This window comes from Hirundo rustica, chromosome 2 (genome assembly GCF_015227805.2).
Source record: "Hirundo rustica isolate bHirRus1 chromosome 2, bHirRus1.pri.v3, whole genome shotgun sequence".
NCBI classification, from domain to species: Eukaryota; Metazoa; Chordata; class Aves; order Passeriformes; family Hirundinidae; genus Hirundo; species Hirundo rustica.
The window spans coordinates 92,416,706-92,438,036 of NC_053451.1; the positions used below are offsets into that span (position 1 = coordinate 92,416,706).

The 21,331-nt window shown below is 42.8% G+C and overlaps 1 protein-coding gene across 2 annotated transcripts in view; it reads right to left on the minus strand.

The window, feature by feature from the left end:
* Positions 1 to 12,136, minus strand: part of TMEM255B (transmembrane protein 255B) — a 66,880-nt gene extending 54,744 nt beyond the window's left edge. The window contains exons 1-3 of one of the 2 annotated variants that reach the window (XM_040055830.2): positions 12,048 to 12,136; positions 5,654 to 5,796; positions 999 to 1,061 (exon numbers count right to left, since the gene is read on the minus strand). In XM_040055830.2, coding sequence (XP_039911764.1) covers positions 999 to 1,061; positions 5,654 to 5,796; positions 12,048 to 12,108 — 267 coding nt within the window. In that variant the 5' untranslated portion in view covers positions 12,109 to 12,136. The remainder of the gene's footprint in view (positions 1 to 998; positions 1,062 to 5,653; positions 5,797 to 12,047) is intronic. The other variant, XM_040055831.2, reaches the window with a different exon arrangement.
* Between the last annotated feature and the right edge of the window lie 9,195 nt (positions 12,137 to 21,331).

Below are 21,331 nucleotides of genomic sequence, written 5' to 3' on the forward strand. Positions count from 1 at the left end.
ATCTTATTTCTTTGTGAAACCCAGCTAGAAACAGAAGTTAAAAGCAAGGGAATTCTTGCAGATACACTACTGACATTTACAGGTAATGCAAAAAAAGAGTGATAATAGGAAGGAGTGGTATTATGACTACTTGTAAGTAAAGTAGTTACTTGTCAGTAAAATACAAGCTAAATCCATCAGTTCCTCCTTCGAGCTTAACACCACTCTTGATTTATACCAGTGAAAACTCTGCATTATGAAATTTATCATATTTCATGATGCTTGGCTATAATCAGTCTACTGTGAAGTGCCCATCGGACATGCTGTTATCCAACCATGACTGTTACTTTATGCAAAGAGAAGAAGGAAATTGTTAAGAATTTCTACAAATTCCTTCCTCCTTCTTACACCTTCTTTTACCCAGATGCCCCAAGGACTTTCTATGACTTCTTCACATAAATAAAGGCAAAGGATTTGGGAAGCCAAGCTAAATCTAGAAGCAATTCACACGGCATCTCAGATCCTGTCTGACATAGCCAGGCAATCTTGAAAGCAAGAGCTTTGGAATTTTTTCTTCCATTTAACTCATACAGTTTCATGAAAGTGTTCTTGACTGAAACTTCTTGCACAGGGTAGAGCTGATCATGCATCTTGTTGCTGTTCAAACTGTTATTTTGCTCTCTTCCCATCCTTTTCCCAGTTACATGGTCCTGACCAAGCTCTGACTCTTAAGTGATTCTGCCCTTGGTCAATTCAACTTGCTAAACCAGGAGGAAAGTAAACTCAGTAAAGCAAAGTAAGCTGCTTTTGTTTTGCCTTGTATAAAGGAACTTACTGGCCCATTCATGCTTGTCTAGAACTTCTCAGAAGTGGTGAAACAAATGACTAACATTTTGAGGCAGATGAAGCAGTTTTAAGTCAACTGGAAATCCCTGTTTTTCATATTTAATAGAGTTTGATTTAAAAAAAAAAAAAAAAAAAAAAAAAAAAAAGGAAAAATTAAAAGGGCTGTTACTTACTATTTGTCTTCTGTTTTCTACCAGGTAGATTCCCACAATGCCTAGGAAAGATCCAAAGCCAAGCTAAGGCAAAGAACAAAACCAACAGAAATGCATGAGGTCAGCTTATCTGGACAACATACCAACACATACAGTGATATGTGAGCTAATGCACCACACGGATGGGCTAAATGGGGCAGGTCAAGGGAAAAGATGGAAGTTACTGTTGGGCATAAATCATATAATGTAATGGGAAATGGTCAGGACTGCAGCTCTTTGATAGTTCAGTGCAAAATTTGTTGTGTAGTAAACAGAAGTCTGTATAGACACGCTTCGGTAACCTGACTACTGTTACCATTGTCATGTATAATTTTACACAGCATAAAGTAAAAACTAAGTAAAGTAGGAGAAAAAACAAAACAAAACAAAAAAAAACCCACAAAAACAAACCTACATTTAGTCCACACACCATATTTTTGAAAATTGCAAAGCTCTAGGCAATTGCAGACAGTTCTTCTCAAAAAATTGATGTGTTCCCCCAAGTTCAAACCCTTAGACTTACACTTGTTTGGTTTTAATGAGTCTACACTATCACACAACCCAGAAAAAAATCCTTGCTATAATGCTAAAAGGACCAGTACAGTCAGCTGCATCAGCAACAGCCACAGGAGAGAGAGGGGAGGAAGGGACACCAAAGTAAGCCAGCCTTGATGTTCCAGTGTTGCTTCAACATCGGGATGGTAGGAAAAGCCTCGTCCTTATGATGGGCTCATGAAGATTTGGAGCAGTAGAAACTCCTTGGATTCACAGCTCCAGCCCCTCTCTGTAATGAGGCCTCTGAACTGAGCTTACAGCCTCTCGTTCAAGCACAAATTCAGTTTATAAGGACTACATGTCCCAGCCAAGGGCTTAAGCGATGCCCTTAAATTCCTTGCTGTTCCGCACAACTGCTCACAGCAGAAAGCAAATCCCCTGCAAGCACTTTACTCGCTCAGTATCACAAGAGGAATCCGTCACTCGCTTTCAAGAAAGCGAATGTAGGGAAGGAGATTTGCTCTTGAGTGCTTTGGGAAAATTTATGTGAAAGGGAGGCACAAGGACTAAAAGCAGAGACTTTGAAAGAGCGGGCAAGTGCATCCACGCTGACAGCTAAATAGTAGAGATACTTGGAACTGTGAGCAAGGACACTGTTCAGGGGACAGCAACTTTGTAAATTTAGATAACTACATCAAAATGACATCTGGTCCCAAACCCCATTTTTCATTCCAACAGGAACAATCCATAAAGCCTCAGTTATGGCTGATGCAGGGAACACAAAATGAGTAATATCCATGTCAATAAAAAGAATGACCAAACACAGAACAACAACAATTAAATCAGAAGGAGCAAAACCATAGAGATCTTGATGAAAGCCACTGCATTACTGAGATTGTTTTAGGACGACATGAGCTAGTTTTTATCTGTTTAGACAACAGGCTACTTGGGAACTCTGGGAGTCCAGGTCAGTATGATGCTGGGACAACTGGACCCTGCTGAAAAAGTATAAAAAAAGCAAACAAAAATAATACCATAAGTAGTCACAGAGAAGTGACATTAAATATTTAACTATAAACAATATTTATAAGGAAATGAGACTGAAACAATTCCAAATCTGTCTTTGCAGACTATTCCAAGATCACAGTCCAAACAAATGCTCAAGCAGTAATGTACTGAACGCAGACACCTTCCAAAGTGTAATATTATATTAAGTCATCTACACACAGAAATATTTTATGTTCAATTACTTTGGATGCATAATTTCAGGTAATACCTAGCACTATAAAGATGTATTTAGAAAAAATTACAAACTACAAGCGATCACATATGCAGGGAAATTAAGGCGCTGAATTCTTCTTGAAGCCAGTGGGAACTTGGCAGAAGCCAAAGTGTATTATGGATCTAACCCTGAAGACATGTTCTGTAAATACTTCTAGAAACAAGTAAATCTATGCCAGTGGATAGTGTTATTCACCTTCACAGGCATCTTCAAGGCAGAGTTAATTCTGCGTAGTTTTTAAGACTGAAACCGCTTACCTAAGGTCAGTGGAGGTTTCGTCTCATCTACCAGCTGTGAAATTAATATTTTACCACGTAATTCTGTGAGAACTAGACCTTATTTTTAATTGAAATTAATACTGTCTGTCATCATATTCTTGCTTTTCTCTGAGCCCAGCAGTTAAGCATGTAGTGACAAACTCACTCCCCTGGTTTAGGTATCTAAGACTCTGGCTGTGCTGGTTTTCTAAGCTCCCTCTGCTGTCAGCAGAAAAGAGAAGCACCTTTTGAGGGTTGTTCAGTACACTCAGAGAGGTGATGGTGAGAGGAGATTCTGTCCCTCCACTCCGCTCTGGTGAGACCCCACCTGGAGCACTGCCTTCAGTGGGACACCCAGCATAGCAAGGACACGGACACGCTGGAGTCAGTACAGAGCAGGGCCACAAAGGGGATCAGAGGGCTGGAGCACCTCTCCTATGAGGGCAGGGGGAGAGAGTTTGGGCTGTTCAGCCTAGAGAAGAGAAGGCTCTGAGGAGACCCAATTACTGCCTTTCAATTCCTAGGGATGCCTTACAAGAAAACATGAAGAGATAGGACAAGAGGTAATGCCTCAAACTGAAAGAAGGTAGGTTTAGATTAGGTGTTAGGAAGAAATTCCTTACTGTGGAGGTGGTGGAACTGGAATAGGTTGCCCAAGAAGCTGTGAGCACCCCATCCCTAGAAGTGTACAAGACCAGGCTGGAAGGGACTTTGAGAACCTGGTCTAGTGGAAGACGTCCCTGGCAGAGGAGTTGAGATAACCTTTAACGTCCCTGCCATCCCAAACCATTCTACGCTTCAGTGACTGTCTGCCAGTGCTGCACTGGAGTCAGTCACTTCTGGCAGAGGCAGAAACACAACAGTGCTGTCACACACCTCTGACCAGGCTTTTGGCAAGATATCATGTAAGGTTTGCATACCGCTTTTAATTCTTGCTGAATGTGCGTGATATTTAATATCTTGATGACATTTACATTGGCAATTACCTATTACTCTTTCTCAGTTACTTCAATAATCCATCACGTGTGCACAAACAGAATTCTGCATTTTATGAAAATCATTTGGCTCCAATAGTACGTTGAAAGGGAAAATTATTAATAAAAGGTCTTGTTTTCAAAGTATTCTAATAAATTCTTGTTTTTCTATCTGGTTATTAATGAAAACAAGATTTTCAAAAAATATTTTAGCAAGTGATATTTTTCAGATGAATGAGTAGACATTGCATTATTCCTACAAGAAACTAAATGTTGTTTTGTGCACAGGGGTTTATTACTTATTACACTTGTTAAAAACAGCGGTTTAGAAATGAAACTTCTTTCTAGGGATGAATGTGGTCTTACAAAAGATTTAATGTCAAATTTTGGAAGAAGAAGAGAACTTTATCAATATTAATCTGTCTATTTTAGGTTAATGAAAGGGAAAATCATTCTTTTAAGGTCTTATTATTGGAACTGCTTTTTGTTCTATTTTTAAAACACTATTCCTTATAGATCATTATCCTAAAATTATCTTTCTGAAAGTCCTGTTCTCAACATAACACTAAGATGAAAGAGGAAGTTCTAACTCACAAATTATTTATGGTGTATGCACAGTATTAGAAGATGCATATCCCTCTTCTCTGGGCATTTCATTCCATAGAGAGCAAGAAATTATGGGACCTTGCAACATACTTTGGCAGTGGTGGAGCCACACACCTAAGTAGTGTCTAACTCTAAAGATGTGAATTTCTTTCTTCACCTTGCAGCCTCTACTTCCCCTTGGCTGACTCCGCCCTTCTCTACTTGCAGCCCATAGTTCTCATATTTAAAACTCAGCCTAAGTTGGGGTTTTTTTGTTGTTTTTTTTTTTTTACTCCAGGCATTCACACACTTTGAGATATAACTGATCCCTTCTCCTGAGATCAGAAGATCAGAAAGGGCCTGGGGGTTGAACCAGCAAGGGGCTGGCAGGGTTACTCCTCCCCAGAAGTCACAGAGGCACACCACAGGGCAAAGCAGGCAGAGCTCACACCTGGTGCTCACTGCAAGAATGCTTTTAAGCAGTCTGTTCCCAAGGCAAAAACAAGACCAAGGATTTTGGAAGCAGGATCTTGTGTGAGAGAACTGGCAGCAAGCCTGCAGGCAGGGATGTTAGGGAGAAGCCTCCATACATCCATTTGCAAGGCTTTCCCTGCTATGGACACACAGACACAGGAGCAGAGTGGCTCTTCCTTCTATCAAAGCAGTAAACTTCTAAAAGGTTGTTCAAATCTGTCCCATGCCTACTGTCCAGTCACACAGACTGGTCTCTAATGGAGACCGGTGGGAGTCTAGCACAGGTTTTCACACAGTTCCCTCACCCCAGCACAGTGTAGTGCAACCTTGATCTCCTTCTACCCCCTAACAGCCTCCCCTTCAGGGCACTTCAGAAAAACATTTTACCCTCCTGCCTTACAATACACTAGAACTAGATCAAAACAAAGCAACATCTCTCTCCTGTGGAATGACAAGGGACTAATGGTATTCTCTTCTTTTTTTTTTTTTTTTTAGTCTCGAGCTCCCCATTTACAGCTGATAATAATTTATTTGGATGTACCTAATTTTTTTTTTTTTTTTTTTACTTACCACAATGCCTGGATAGTAGCCTCCCACAGTGACATTTTCTGTTCGTGTGGTAGCTGCCAGACCTATGGTCAGTATGAAAACAGACACCACCAGCAGTGCGACTGTGAACCAAAGTGAAGTCTTCTTCCTTTTTGCAAACTGTCCTGTAGGGAGTGGGGGGGGAGGGGTGGGGGAAAAATAATAAAAAAAGAGCTTTTCATTGCAATCATGGCAGAACAAATACAAAGTGATGAAAGACTTTCTTTTGTTATTTTTTTTCCTGTAGATAACCCTCAGTTGTTCTCCCACTAAGGAAAATTGCTGCCAGACAACAGAAGGAATTAAACCCCACAGAATTAGCTAGAGTATTAAATGCTTAATGCACATGCACTGGGTACAGGCATGAGATGAGCCTTTATTAAACTGAAGTGTAAGTCAGTGACAATGATAATTATGCCTTGTCTTTGGAAACATTTATAATTGTTGTTCACATTGGTAAGTGAGATCCTGCAGGTCCTAAATTCTTACCTGTGTGAAATGCCAATTTGACTCTATCTGGCCTGAATATAAAAACGAATATTTCAAACAAGATTAGCAGGCGCTCTGCATGCTGTCATGAGAATGAATGTGCTCTTCATATTTACTGAGGTAAGAAATCTGTATCCTTGAAGCAAAGCTGTAATAGAGTTTATCAGGTAATGATATATGGGACTTTTCTAAGTGGCTGCTCAGTGAAATCTTTTCAGTCTGGGATTTGGACCCAGATACCCCCAAGCTCAGCTCCAGCTTGCAGCCTGCTCCAAGGCACTTCACCTTACTACCCAATGGCAGATCCGAGCTGCAGCCAGAGGTTACTCACACCAGGGCCCCAGCCCATGGCACAGACTTACATTAGACTGATTTTAAGAAGCCATTAATACGTGACTCTAACTAACAAAAGACACCCAAGTGAATCAACCTGTGGTCCCCGTTTTTGGTGTTCTCACTTTGAAGGTCAAGGCGGGAGCGTGCAGGATCACCGTGTAGCACTGGGCCACGCGATGCCCTGGTGCCATCCACTGCACCTGGGCAGGATGGAGCTCCTGAGGAAGCCCAGCCTGGCCACAGCAGGGCCAGTCTCTCTCCCGCTGTGGCCTCAGGAAGCTGCCTGACTGCCCAGCCTCGGGAGAAGCAGACACTGTGATGTTGCACTGAAGACTGGAGGCAGCAGCCCCCAGCAGGAAGGAGGAGGTGAGAGGGGAAGGCAGGCTTATGTGGGTCAGGCTCTGGGGCACTGCTGGAAGCAAGAACAGGGGAAATGCAGGAAAGACAAACACAAGCAGAAGCCAATTCCAATGAGTCACTGGAGTTTTGTGGCGATTTAAAGTCATGTAACTCAGTTAAATGTTTATAGTTCAAAAGCCGGACAGGATTAGTGATGTTTGCAAACCAAGTCAAATTTCAATCAGTAAAAAAAGGAATTTATAATAACAAGTTGTGTTTGCTGACATTTCCCTAGTAGAACAACCAGTCAAAATGATTCCAGTCTTTTAGTATCAAATACTAAAGCAATTTTCCTAAAAACAAGTACCATCTATTGAGTTTACACAAGTTTCTTTCACCTGCATGTACAAAGTCTTCCTTCTAAAGATAAAGAAATAATTCCTAAGACTTGCCAAACACCTTCAGCCTGTGTCTCTGCTGTCTTCCTCTGGTAATTCCCTGTTAAACCATGGAGGGACACCGGGCACATGGAAGCAGAGAAGTTCTTTGTTAGCAGCCAGTTTTTCACCAAGTATGTGGAGTTGAAGACAGTTCTTCCAGTGAAGTTAGGAAGCTTCACAAGGCCAAGAGAGAAAACTAGATTTCAGATGTGCAGCTCCCCAAACCAGCTGTCATTCCTACAAACTAAAATGATTCATTCAATACATCTACCAGATTGTAAATAATATCTGATGCCCTTGCCATATGTTATCATCTTGGAAAAGCCATGGAGATTAAGGAATCCCCAAAACTGAAGAAGAGCAAATACTCCACCTGTTTTTAAAAAGGAAATGAGGATTCAGGGAATTATAAACCAACCCACCTCACTCTGGTTCCAGGGATGCTGGGACCAAAAAGGGGGAGTACGTCCTCTTGTAAGACATTTCTGGGCACAGAAGGAAAAGGTGATTGGCAACAGTCAGGATGGATTTACCAGAGCCAAGCCATGTCTCACCACCCCAGGTGCCAGCTGTGGCAAAAAGACTGGCATTGGATGCCTTTTGCCTTAATTCTAGCAAGGTTTTTAACAGGATGCCAAGTCCTGAGCAAAGGAAGGGACAATGCATTGCAATGACACAGGTAAGGGACTGCCAGGCTGCAAAGCAGCTCTGGTGGAAAGGACCTGGGGTATTGGTAGCTGGTGAGCTGATCATGAGCCAGCAGTGTGCCCTAGCAATAGAATCCTGGGCTGTACTAACAGGAGCATCACTAGTAGATCAGAGGAGCAACTACACCCATCTATTCAGCACTTTTTAGACCACAAAATATTACACTCAGTTTTGGGCCCCCAGTATAGGGAAATTCATCAATTAACTGCAATGAATTCAACAGAGGACTGCAAAGAAGGTAAATGGCTGGTACTCTCTGTATGAGAAGAGGCTGAGGGAACAGGCCTTGCTCAGCCTGGAGATGAGATGATTTTTGGCAGGGCTAGTTGCAGTCTTCCAATTCCTTTGAGTTGTTGTCAAGAGAACAGACTCTGGCTTTCCATAATGGTGCACAGCAGGAGGAAAAAAGACTGCAGACAAACTGAAATACAAAAAAGTGTTTCAGACTGAGTATAAGGAGAAAATACATCAACATTAGGACAGTCAAACATTGGAACAAATGTTGCCCAAAGAACATGTGCCCTCTCCAGTTTTGGAGGATTTCAAGATTCAAGCAGAAAATGCACTGAGCAGCCAGGCCTGACCTCATAGTTAACCCAGCTTTGAGCAGGAGGTTGGAATTGCAACTGAGGTACCTTCCTACCTGAATTCTTCTATGGTTTTATGATAGTCAAGACAGCTAGACTAAAAGTGGGTTGGGTACGTGTGCTCATATCCACTGATACGAAACTGCAGCTGCAATGTAGACGTACTCTAAAGGGACATAGGAACACAAATCAAAGTATGTGTAATTACGTGCATGTAAGCCACCAGCATACTGGGAGCCTATATAATATTTGCAAAGCAGCTTAATATCTTCAGAAGTTACAGCTGAAAAGGGTTCCTACTATTAGCTTCCTTTTGCAATTTCAGTCACGTTGGGTCCTAAGATATTTCAAGCCTTTGTTTACTGCTGTTTGTAGCAGTTGCCATGCAGTTTATTTGGATCTGTTTTTAATGTACCTGCCAGCCAAAACCCAATGCCAGACTGAGAAGCCCTGTCTCCAGCTCAGACAGTGTGCCTAGCCCAGCTTTCTTCCCTGACACTCTGTGGCACAGCTTGGACTGAAGGCTGGCTATATACAAGAATAGCAGTTAAATTAAGAGCAGAGGAAACGTTGCAGTCAATATTTGTAGCCTGTTTTTTCTTCCACCACTGATGTTCCTGGAGTGCAGGAAACAGTTAATGGAGGCTATTCGCTTTCCAATTTTTAGTACTGAAGTAACTCTCAGAATCATTTTGATATTTATTACCTTTGACTTCCTTAACAATGCTTTGGTATAAATATTATTAAACAACTAGTCTGGACCTTAATGCAATTATAATTATAACTTAAAATTCTTATATTTAGCACACCAAAACCCAAGCTTGTAGGAAGAAACCTTGTCATATCCCTATTAGCATTAGCTTGAGTCCGGTGTCAGTAGAGGGTGTGAAAATGCTGTTAACATCTATTGGCAATATTCTTCAGCAGTTTTGGCCAGTGAAGTATTGATTGAGTTTTGTGCACTGAGTTTTTTGCAGTATTAACTGCAGAAATAGGCACTACAGATAAATTAGAGAGGTAACAGAACTTCTACATCACTGGCATGCGCAATGCCTGACGCAGACCTAAATTGTGCACAAAAAGGAACAGTCACAGAAACACTCCCTGCTTTGCTCAGTTAACATTTGCAGGAAAAGTATCTGCTTGAGCCCTGCTTCCACAATGGAAGGTGAGAAGGTGCCCCTGTTCCTTCCAGGACAAGGAAGAGAGACACCAGACTGGTGCCTGCTTGGGACAGAGAAAGGCCTGTGAGGAGGGAAATTGAGATCACCCTCCAGAGTGCAAAAAGAAAAAGTGCCTGCTGAAGACCACACTCTGCTGCCCTCAGAAAAAACTTCTGTCTGTTCATCAGCTGCAGAAAACAAAATTGTATTACAATGGTCTGTTTGCAGTGGGTGGGGGTTAAATTAAATTTGTAGGAAGACTATGGAAAAATGAATGGTTTTGTGAGGAGGGTATGTATGAGATTGCAAAGTGGTGGGTCTAATGATGAATAGTAGGGTTTGAATTTGAACAAAGCAAAGAGTGAGTTTAAAAGGAGAATGAACTAATTAATGAGGAAACATGTCCATGGCTCAGAATGTGCCCAGGAGCCAAGGGGAAGAAAGAATAGAATGAAACAGCATCTCTCCACCTTGGAATACCTCCATTCATTCTGCAACTGAACTAAAAAGAGCCTGCATTTAGACCAAGGAAACTATACTTTGCTAACTTCACGACTTCTTTTAAAATCTGTCTTCAGACATCATAAAGTTAAAAAATGTGGCATAATTTCTGGTGAGGAAAAAAGTCGCTGTAGGATATAGCAATTAGCTGGGATTATAGTCACATTTGCTGAACATTAGCCCTACATAATTCCATACCTTCTTCTTTGATTTAGTTCTGGTGACCAAAATGGAAACACTTCTTCCAAATAGTGCCCCAGTTCAATGTTTATGAGCATCTTACTATGAGAAAAAGGAGGAAACTTTTGTAACAGGAAAAAAAATAGTACATTTTTATTATGTAATGGATACTACTAAAAATTGTGACATGTTTCAGGGAGTGGCATTAAGCACACAGAATAAGATAATTTAAGTGGAAATTCATCACAGACAAACCTTAGTATCAAAGGTATCCACTGTTTTGCTGCTATTGAGAAAATTTTTAGGAGATTTTTGGAGCTAGATTACAAATTTTTAATTACTGCAACACTCACTCGTGTGTGAGAGTGCTATCTCTTTCTCAGCTACAGTTTCGTGTATTTTAAAGACTGTTTCATGCCAGTGAAATTGAATTAATCCTACATTGCCTCCCAAAATCAAATGTGACGGATTGAGATGCTTAAGAGAGATACTCACACCTGCAGTTGGTGATTACATTCCCTTTTCTGATTAAATGCTTGACTTGTCCAGAGTGCTGAACTAATTAAACCAGATGCAACAGCATTCATTTCAAGCCACAAGACAGCGGCTTTTATCAGGCCCATCTCTTACCTTTCTTATTAATTTGTTGAGTAAGGTTCTACGAGTGCATTATACATTCAAGACCATGGGAAACAGTTTACAATTCTACTACAAAATATCCATGCTGGACAAAATGAAAAAGCAATCCCACATATACTATGTAGTATGGCTATAGTAAGTGATACCATGCAGTATCACTATGACCTCATTGTTTTGGCAGCAATTGTTTCACCAATAAATAATTTAGTGAGCAGCTAATCACTAATTTAAAGCTGGCATACCGATTCTTCTTTTTCTGATGACTACCTGAAAATGTTTCTAAGTTACAGCACATCGTCCACGGCCACATTTTCAACAACAACACATTTTGCCTTCCAGGTTTAAGACAAAAATTAAGATCCATTTTTCATTCAGCTGTTAAGATCCTTGACTGCATAGCAAAGTCTCTGCTTATGCTTTCAAAAGCTACACAAAGTAATTCCCAGCAGTAAGTCCTGTATTTTCTAAACTTCAACAAATTTCCCTGGAATAAGGAAATACTTGACCTCCCTTTTGCCTGCGTGCTCGTATTTCAGGACGCAAGTGTAAACGCAAGCCGTTCAATTAGGAGACCCGGGGGGAAGCAAACTACCCCGACACCTGTCCCCAGCCCGCCCCGCACCTGCGGGCATCTCCGCCTGCTCCAGCGCGGCCACCGGCCAGCGCGACGGCTCTTACGTTCATTTCCTACCCGCGTCCCGAACCGAGCTATTCCTCCGCATGTCAAACCTGCAGCTCAGGGATTCACCAAGCGCAGCTGAAAGCTCTCAAGAAGAACCGGTGTTTTTAAACACCTCGACTAGAGAGAGGTCGAGCGGCAGCGCGCACCGCGCCGGCGATCGCGGGCTGAGCCCCCTGCGCCGCCCCTCAGCGGGGCACAGCCCGGGCACGGCCCCCGCCCGTCCCGCTGCCCGAAGCTCCGGGGCAGCCCGGCCGTCCAGCCCCGCCGCATCCCCGGGGCTCACGCACCCGGCGGGGCAGGTGCCGGGCTCACCTGTGGGGTCCAGCACGGCCAGCGGGCCCGACACGGCGGGGGCGGGCGGCGGGGCCATCATCTCCCGCGGGCTCCTCGCCCCGCTCGGCTCGGCGCCGCCGGCGCTGCCCGGGGCGCGGCGGGTCGGTGCGGCGGGTCCGCCCCGCGGGGCAAGGCGGGGCCGGGGCGGGGCGAGCGGCGCTGCCCCCGCCGCGGGGGGACCCGGCCGCACACCGCACCTGCCCCGGAGGGACCCGGCCGCACACCGCACCTGCCCCGCTCCCCGCGGAGGGACCCGGCCGCACGCCGCACCTGCCCCGGAGGGACCCGGCCGCACACCGCACCTGCCCCGCTCCCCGCGGAGGGACGCGGCCGCACACCGCTTCTGCCCCGCTCCCCGCGGAGGGACCCGGCCGCACACCGCACCTGCCCCGGAGGGACCGGGCCGCACACCGCACCTGCCCCGGAGGGACCCGGCCGCACACCGCACCTGCCCCGGAGGGACCCGGCCGCACACCGCACCTGCCCCGCTCCCCGCGGAGGGACCGGGCCGCACACCGCACCTGCCCCGGAGGGACCCGGCCGCACACCGCACCTGCCCCGCTCCCCGCGGAGGGACCCGGCCGCACATCCGCACCTGCCCCGCTCCCCGCGGAGGGACCCGGCCGCACACCGCACCTGCCCCGCTCCCCGCGGAGGGACCCGGCCGCACACCGCACCTGCCCCACTCGCCGCGGCTCCCGTGCCGCTCCTGCCGCCTTCGGGGGAAGCGCGGACCCCGTCTTTGCTCGTGCGGCCGCCAGCCGCTTAATTCGTTACACGTCCTACCCGGGTCTCTGCCTTGGCGTCACTTCTGGATTTCTTCTTGGCCGATTTGACGCCTGGTGGAGATCAGAATTGTCCCAAACTTTCTTTCTAGCTTTCTTCTTCCCTTAAAAAATATAGTTACATAAAAACCAGAAATAAAATGCAACAGCAACCAGAAATACTAATTAAATTACAAAAGCTGGCATCTCAGAGACATGGGTTAAGGCAGATGTAGGCTAAGACGGGAAATGTCAGTAGCCAAGAGATGCTGCAGGGCTGTTCTTTTTCTTACTTCGTGTCTATCAGTTTCTCAACCTTGCTGTCTCAATTTTTATTACTTCTGCAGATCCTGACTCTTGACCTGCTGCTTCCCAGGAACTGCCAGCTGTTGCTTCTAGTGCTGCTGACTGCAGGCTTGTGTGACTTCTGCCCACAAAAGAGTCCAGCAACAACTGAGAAGAAACAGCCAAAGGCACTGTGCTGTTTTGGTGTCGACTGTTCCTTTTGCCTGACTTCCCTCTAACAGAGAACATAATAAACTTTTTTTATGGAAAATGTTTTTGATAGGCTGCCAAGGGTTTTGCTTATGTTGTGTTCTCCTACTTGCAAAAAGCACAACTCTACTTAGCATTCTTGTTTTTCTTCTGTTCCAACCTCTAAATGTACATGTATATATGTATTTAAGTTCTTCAGTCTTCAGCAGATTTCCCCAGGAAATGGTTAGATGGAAAGACAGAACTTTCTCAGGTGCTACTCCTGTAGTCTATGAAGATAAGTAAGCCAGGAGCTAAGGCTAAACACAAACCCATTTTTTCTCTTTGCATCCTCTAACCTGAAGAGGTAGAAGAAAGGAGAAAAAATATGGTAGAGGTAGTATTTGTACTATTAATTACTAGTTTTTAATAGAAATCAATGAAGCAATAGATTGAGAAAACAGAGATGGTGATGGTACAAATAAGAAATTTGTTTGAATGTGGATAAGAATGATACAAATGCCCCAAAATCTGATAAAGACTCTCATGTTTGGGGATGGCTATGAATAGAAGATTTCATCCACAATAAATAACAGCAATGTTGGGAAGATTTCAATTCCCTAGAGAGCTGCAAGACAAAGACCATACAGAACATGTATTATCGAGTCTGATGGGCAGTAAGGCTTTTATTTACCAGCAGTCACTAATCAGGCTCAACAGCCTAAAGGGAAGCTGTTCTATAATTCTTTTCAATAAAATATAAGGATATTATAAATCCTTTAAAAAATAATTTGATTCTAGAAAATAACCTTTGATGGATGACTAACATTATTGACTGCAAATTTCTTGAGAACCAATAATAGATCTACAAGAATATCCTACATTCCTGGTATCAGAGGGCAAACACTAAGAAACTATGAAAACTGGTTGGTGAGGCTGCATGGACCTAGCACTTGAGCGTGGAAGAATCATGGACTTACTTTAAATCCAAAATGGAAAATCCTGTATAGCACTTACATCCCATAAAAGAGATTGGAAAAGATCAAGAATAATTGTGGAGCTAGTGGGTAAGTAACTACCTGAAAATGAATCAACCTACAGGAAATTGTAGGAGTACAGTTTGCTGGGTTGGAAACTGCAGAATCAGAGAAAAAGAATGGATAAAATCTATCTGAACCAGACATTGCAAACAAAAAGTTAACAGATAACAAAGGATTCTTCAGCTACTGAAATAGAAGTGATTCAAAGAAGCAAGATAAGTGGTGACTAAATGCCACGGATGAGATGAAGGCTGTTCCAAATACTGAATAAATACATTGCCACAGTTTTCAATGAAAAGGAAAAATTAAGGTGAGGGTATTTACAGAGAGCATAAAGTAAGCAAGATAATGTAAAAGATTATATTAGCAGATGTGAAATGAAAGCATAAGTTAGGCTGCTTCCTGTGACAGGTCCTGGAAAATCGCACCCCAAATGTTGAAAAAAATTGGTATCTATGGTGTCAAGTCCTGAGCAACACTTTTGATAAATCAGTGAATTTGGGGTTGAAGTGCTGTTATTGGAGACTCTTGGAGAACAGGAAACTTGTCTTCTAAAAAGGCAGAGGGATGGAGAGGAACAGCAATTCCATTCCCTGTTAATTTGACTGAGAAAATTCTCAGAGGTAAGTGAAAAATGGGTTCAGCTACTTTTTGGTTCATCAAAGCTAGATCATGTCAGACTACCAAGATGTCTGATAAGGTAAGTGATTCCTCAAGCATAAGCATTGCAGGGAAGCAAATCTGTCTGGATGCCTACACATTAATAGGGCCCTTTAGAGGAAAAGTCTTGGCACGGAGAGGTCAGCTGCCAAGTATGGGTTGACGTCAGGTACGGCGATTGAAAATGAGAAGCCAAGATAAAGGCAGGCCACCGGAGGGGCACCACAAGGACCAGTCTGGAGGCAAGATCACCGATGTTGTTGGGTTTAGGGAGTGTGTGTGTGGCCATCACAAAGCTCCCAGGCACAATTCTATTACAGCAATCACAACTGCTGTTACTGAGGGTGGTGGGAGCAGGAGCATACTAGCGTGTTAAAAATGTGTTGAAATGGAGCTTACATACTTAAAAACTAACAGTGTGAGCTTTTGCTGTAATTCTGGAGTCCCCCCACCCCACTTCAGTGAAATTGAGGAAGGATCTATGTATCACTACGTGATACCAATGGGAATATGCTCAACAGGTGCGTTCTGGGTGCGTTATGTATAGTGATAGCGCTTCTTTTTATATTTATGTTGCTGAATGTCTCCAAAGCCAAAAATTTGTGGTTTTTTTCACCATTTTGATGTGTAACTTGGACCTGAATTTCCTTAATTAGTATTCTTAAGATCTTTGTTTCTCAGATGCCTGGCCCATGTACCTAGTTCAAATGTCAAAATTAAATAATTTGCTAGATTTGTGCCCAAAAGGAGTTCCCACACTCCAAGGTTAGGCTGGCAAGGGCTATTAAGAGTTCTTGTAATATGTGTGTTTGTGGTAAATTTGTCCAGATAACGTTTGCATTCTCACCCAAAAAGTGCCTTGTCAGTCCTAAGCTTGAAGGCCTCCATCATGTCCTTGATATCTTCTCCTCCTTTATTGTGGCACACTCCATGTTTGATGGATTTTTGCCTTTTTTCCTACAGGCCATCACTATGGTAGTGCATTCTTTGGAACTGTGGTTGGTCACTCGTGAGATTTCGATCCTGTGTGTTCCTCAAGCATTTTCTTCTTTATTTTGAAGATGATCAATCTCTTTGGTCTTTCTTTTCAGGTCATGTTTTCCAGGCTAGCAGACATTCCCTTCACTTCCCTCTAGCCTCTGTGTCATCACACACTTTGTGGGACACATCTTTCTTCAAGGGTGATGCGCAAGGACCGGGCAATATTCACAGAATCACAGGTTGGAAGGAAACACAGTGGATCACCTGGTCCAACCTTCCTGCTCAAGCAGGGTCATTCTAGAACACATTGCACAGGATTGCATCCAAACAGTTCTTGAATATCTCCAGTGTGGGAGACTCCACAACCAAAACAATTATTTTTCAAAATAATTTTGAATTATAGGTCTGTTTAACAACACAATTCCTCCAAAATACTCAACAGTTTCTCCCAGTTTTATGTTCTCTGCTAATTCAATGTACTTTATATCCAAGGCTATCAGTGACCATACTGAACAATACCAGACAGCACCTTAGCACTTTCCATCTTCCAGGACCCTTGACAGGTATGACTCTCCAGCTACTTATTTCATCTCTTCTGTACTACTGTAACTTACAGCATTTCTCTGTAAAGAAATCTGAAATCAATCACAGAGACTACCAGGGTGAAGCAGCTTAAATGCCCCCAGTACACTTAACTCTACACCACAGTATTTGGACTACTTACTGTATTCCTCAAAAAGTCTGGGAACTGTCTCCTCCTCTCACTGTTTGAATGCCCAGCAGAAAGGTAAGCCAGTCACTGCTGAGGTGAAATTCAGGATGTTTAATAAGCTGACGTGCCCAGTGTCATGACAGCCAGGCAAGTAAATTTCCTTGGTTCCTAGTACATAAATAGTATTTATTGGCGTGGTTACTGGTACAGTCCCTTGAGAAGCGCATTGCTTTAGTTCAGCTAAGCAGTATAAGGGAATCATGCAGGAATTGAAAGGAGCAACAGAAGTATCTTTGAGGTTGAGATAAATGGCCACTGACTATTTGACCAAAATATGGCTAATAAAAGACAATTTCTGGGCAATTCTCTTAAAAAATTTTGCTTCCTGGTGCCAGTCAGTATTCAGGGTGTGTTTTATTAGTACAAGATTTAAAAGACTCTGACTAAGTTCTTCAAAAGGGACTTGAAAAGGTAAAGCTATTTATGGCATTGTTCAGAGGCATCAGAAATAAGTGAATGACATTCATTTGTGGTATATGTTTGTCAAAAACAGGCTTAAATTCTTTAATTGCGTTCAGAAAACTCTTTACCCATTAATTTGTGCAGTCAGTTTTTGACTGAATAGTCAGAATGCTGTAAACTTTTAGCATTCACAACATGTTGTGACTAGGAGGTCCATGTGTGCTGTGTGAAGACATGGGATACCCCAGCGGGACCAAGAGGCAAACTGAAAAGAGCAAGATAAAAGTCAAGCTAAATGTCAGGTATATTTAAAGTCATAGGAGAATATACCTGAGGACAGGTACATTGCCCTTGCAAAAACATCCCAACAAAACAACAAGCAAATAATTGCTACATGATACCAAAAGTTATTGTGTGATTTATTTTTTTAATAAAGCTGGATAATAAAAAGTGTGGATAATGTACTGGAGAGCATTCTTGTGCTGTAGCTCATAACTATATTAAGACAACAAATCTCTGAAAACTAAAGTAAAGAAAGGGTTTTCAAAGAAGTACCTGTTTTTGAAATCTTGTCACACTGATAGAGCCTAAGTTTATATAAGTTGCATATGTACCTCTGCAACATGATTAATAAAGGTGTGTTTGAAAGGTACCAACATTAACACGTCAGTAGCATGACTGAAGGGAAAAAAAAAACCAAAAAAACTTGGTTGGTATTGTGAATAGTTACATTAATTTGTATATGGGTAGAAATGTCTACACAGAATTATTTATACACAGTCCAAACAGGAACAGATTCTCAATTTTTGAAATGCATAAAGAAACTCCTCTGGAAAATGCCTCTTAAATTGCAAAACTATGCCATTACCAAAAGAGTAAATCAATCTGGAATGCAGATGCAGTAATGAAATTTTTATAACAAGCATAATTTCAATTACACTTCTAAATAGTTAACATAAAGTTTGATTAATTATTTTTCCTAGCTCAAAGGAGCTTTAAAAATTCCTTTGGTAGCACAGTGAATTATTTTATCCCTTCAAAATCAGTTTTTTGAAGCCCAGAAGTAAGTGAGACACTCTTTACATTTTCTCATGCCAGTTGGTGCCTTATTTAGTTAGGTGCCCTCCACCCATGGCTGCTGTAGTGACACAAAGTCAAGGACAATGTGTAGCACAGTCTCAATGAGGGAAAAGAGCTCCTTGCCTCTCACTTATCCCATCCAGGCAAGGTTGTTCCCTCCGTATATTCCGAGAAGCTTTGCTTGGTTGGTTTTAAAGTCTCACTTACGAAGTTCTCCTTTCCCTTGACAGGCAGTTTCACAAATTTAATGGAAAATGAGGAGAGTCAAGAGCCAAGTTCCACACTGACAATCCCTCAAGAGCTGAAATGTACCTCAACATTTGTCAAACTGATCTCCTAATTGTTTCACTGATGAACTCCTTTAACTTCAGGAACTCACCGTACTCTTCATAAACTCTGGACAATGAAATATGGAATTATTCTGCCATATTCTGAAATGCACTGCAGTTTCCTCTGAATCCAAAACGTCTTGGTAAGGAGAACAGCGAAGTCTGTAGAATGTGGTAGGGTAGCTCAGCTGGGAAGAAGAGAGAAGAGGCAGAGGGTGAGCAGAGACAGGTGGTTCAACTTTGAAGTTTGTTCTAGAAGAAAATCTGCCAGCCTTGGAGAGGTATCCCAGTAATGTTGAGTGAGTCTCTTCCTTCCTCCCAGAGGATCCTTAGGAACCACCTACCTATTTAGAGGGGAATAAGATGTCAGGCTCTTGCTGCAGTCCAGTGTTTCAGCATTTTCACAGCACTCACATCCATTGAAAACATCACAGCTTCAGCATTTCTTTCACACATGAGAGGAGCAGCTTGCCAATTCTTAAAATTGTGCTTGTATTTAGGGTTTAATAAAGATGTGAAGGTGTAACAGAAGGAAGACCATAAAACCTGAACTTGGAGGCTGGGTTCTCCTGCAGGGCATTGGGTCGTGCTGGCGGGGATGAGGATTCCTGGCTGCTTGACAGAATAAGGCAGTGAATGAGATGAATCACTGGAATTTAGCTGGTGGCAGGACAGGACATGCAAACAGCAGGTGGGCTCTGAGTTTCAGATCCAAGGTTGCTCAGCTAGAGCAGTGACCTACAGTGGCCACCGCTTTAGCCCAGCTGTGCCTTCAGCCCTGTAAGAGTCACCTCTACACCACCCCACTTGTGGCTGTATCCATGCTGGCTCAAAAACAGCTCAGGAACTTGGCTTTTACTTTTAAAAGGGAGGATTATCCTCCATTCCCTGCTGATACTTTCTGTGAGAAAGAAATTCTTCCATTAAAAGTTAAAATGTCAGCACTCTGTCTTCCCAATGCCTGGCTTGGTTCATTTTGGCAGCACAAAGGGAGGGCTACAGCCTGGTGTATTTCTTATGCTCGATTTGAAAAGACAGAATTAATGGTGCATATGGTGACATGGGCTGCTTATGGAGATGAAAAGGAGATGTAGGGTTGAAATTAGAAAGGGTGACAGGTTTTAAAATGCATTTTCTACCATCAGGGCTAAGACAGTTTCAGCAGCAGTTCAGAGACTTACATGTACTTTGCTTTGTAAAATGCTATGTTGTCAATAAAGAAAAAAATAGTTAAAAGTAGCTGGTGGACCATGACTTGCTGCCAAGGAGATTTAACTGTCCAGGAGATGGACTATGGCTTGTTGCCATGGATGTTTATACATACAAGAAGACAAATGATGTGGAGCCATTGCAGCCCAAAGTGTTTCACAAAGGAGAAAAGCATAGCAGAAATTTTTATTTGGAGAGTTTTAATAGTGTTCTCCTACCCTGGCCCTTCCTCATCCTTTTTTTTTTTTACAGCTCTGAGGCCCTCATATTCAGAGTGGTTACGTGGAACAAGTTACATGTCTTCCTCTATTTCCTTTTGACCTCATTGTCCAAAGTATTCTGTGAAATTATCATATTTTGATGCTAATAATAGAAATAAATTCAGTTTAGGAAGCATTTATCACTTCTGTTTCCTCTGCCCCTAATTTTTTTGTTTCCTTTGGGTCAGTCGTAGACACTTCTCCTGACCACAGAGCTATCACTTAAGCAGCAGAGTCCCTGTACCTTATGTGGTTAGACCAAAAAAAACCCCAGTATTTTCAACAGGACAGGACAGCATGCACAAGAAACCAAGAGAAACCTCTCTAAGCTGAGAAGATCTAAGCCATGAGTGGATGTTGAGACTGGATTAAAATGACCAAGAGTTAGACTGGTATTTGCAAGGCTTGCATCCTTAGTAAGAAGACTTATTTCCTGTTTGTGCACCCCCACAGATGGAGCCCTCAAGTTTGCAGATGTATTTTGTCAGAAGTGAAGAAGGTGCTCCTGAGGGAGCAGGACAAAATCAAAGCTCTTCAGTCTTGCTTGGTCTCTGTGGAGAACTTTCTGCTACCCTGGAATAAAGCTCTGCATGGGGAGTGGGAGGGTCAGCTCAAAATGTGATAAAATGCTGTGGCATGGGAGGAGCTGTGGACTCCCCACATGCAGCCGCTGAAGGGAGCCCCCTTTTAGCTGGCTGTTCTGTTCTATTCCTCCTCAGCAAGCAAACAACAGCACTGGGTAACAAAACAAGAGGGATCCTTTGCCTACGGATGTATGAAAGCAGATGCATCAGAAGAATAGAATGTGAGCAGGAAATAAGTTTCCTTATGATGTTTTTTCAGTGTTAGTGAAAAGTCACTGAAATGTGGGTGGAGTAAAAGTAGAGTGACAGGTGAAATTGTGGGGGCTGGATACACTGAAATGTCTGCAAACATAAACGTGCAAATGGACCCAGATTCATGCTTGATTTCATAGACTTCTAAAGGAAAACATAGATTGTATTTGGAGATGAGGTGACTGTGTGTAGTCAACAGATACCATGATAAATGGGACATTCCTTTTGCCTCACAGACCATGTATGGGTTTTGTCCTTCCATAAAACTTTCAAAAGGGCGTTCATTTCACTGTTAAATTTAGATTTAGGTTCTTTCAAGTTAAAGGCATTCTTCTCTCAGTACAACTCCTTTTGTAATAACCAAGTTTACCAATTCACTTGGCTCTTGTTCCTGGAGCCCTTCCTGATCATAGGTCGAAGATGCACATTTCCAATGTCACTTTTTAGTGACTAGAG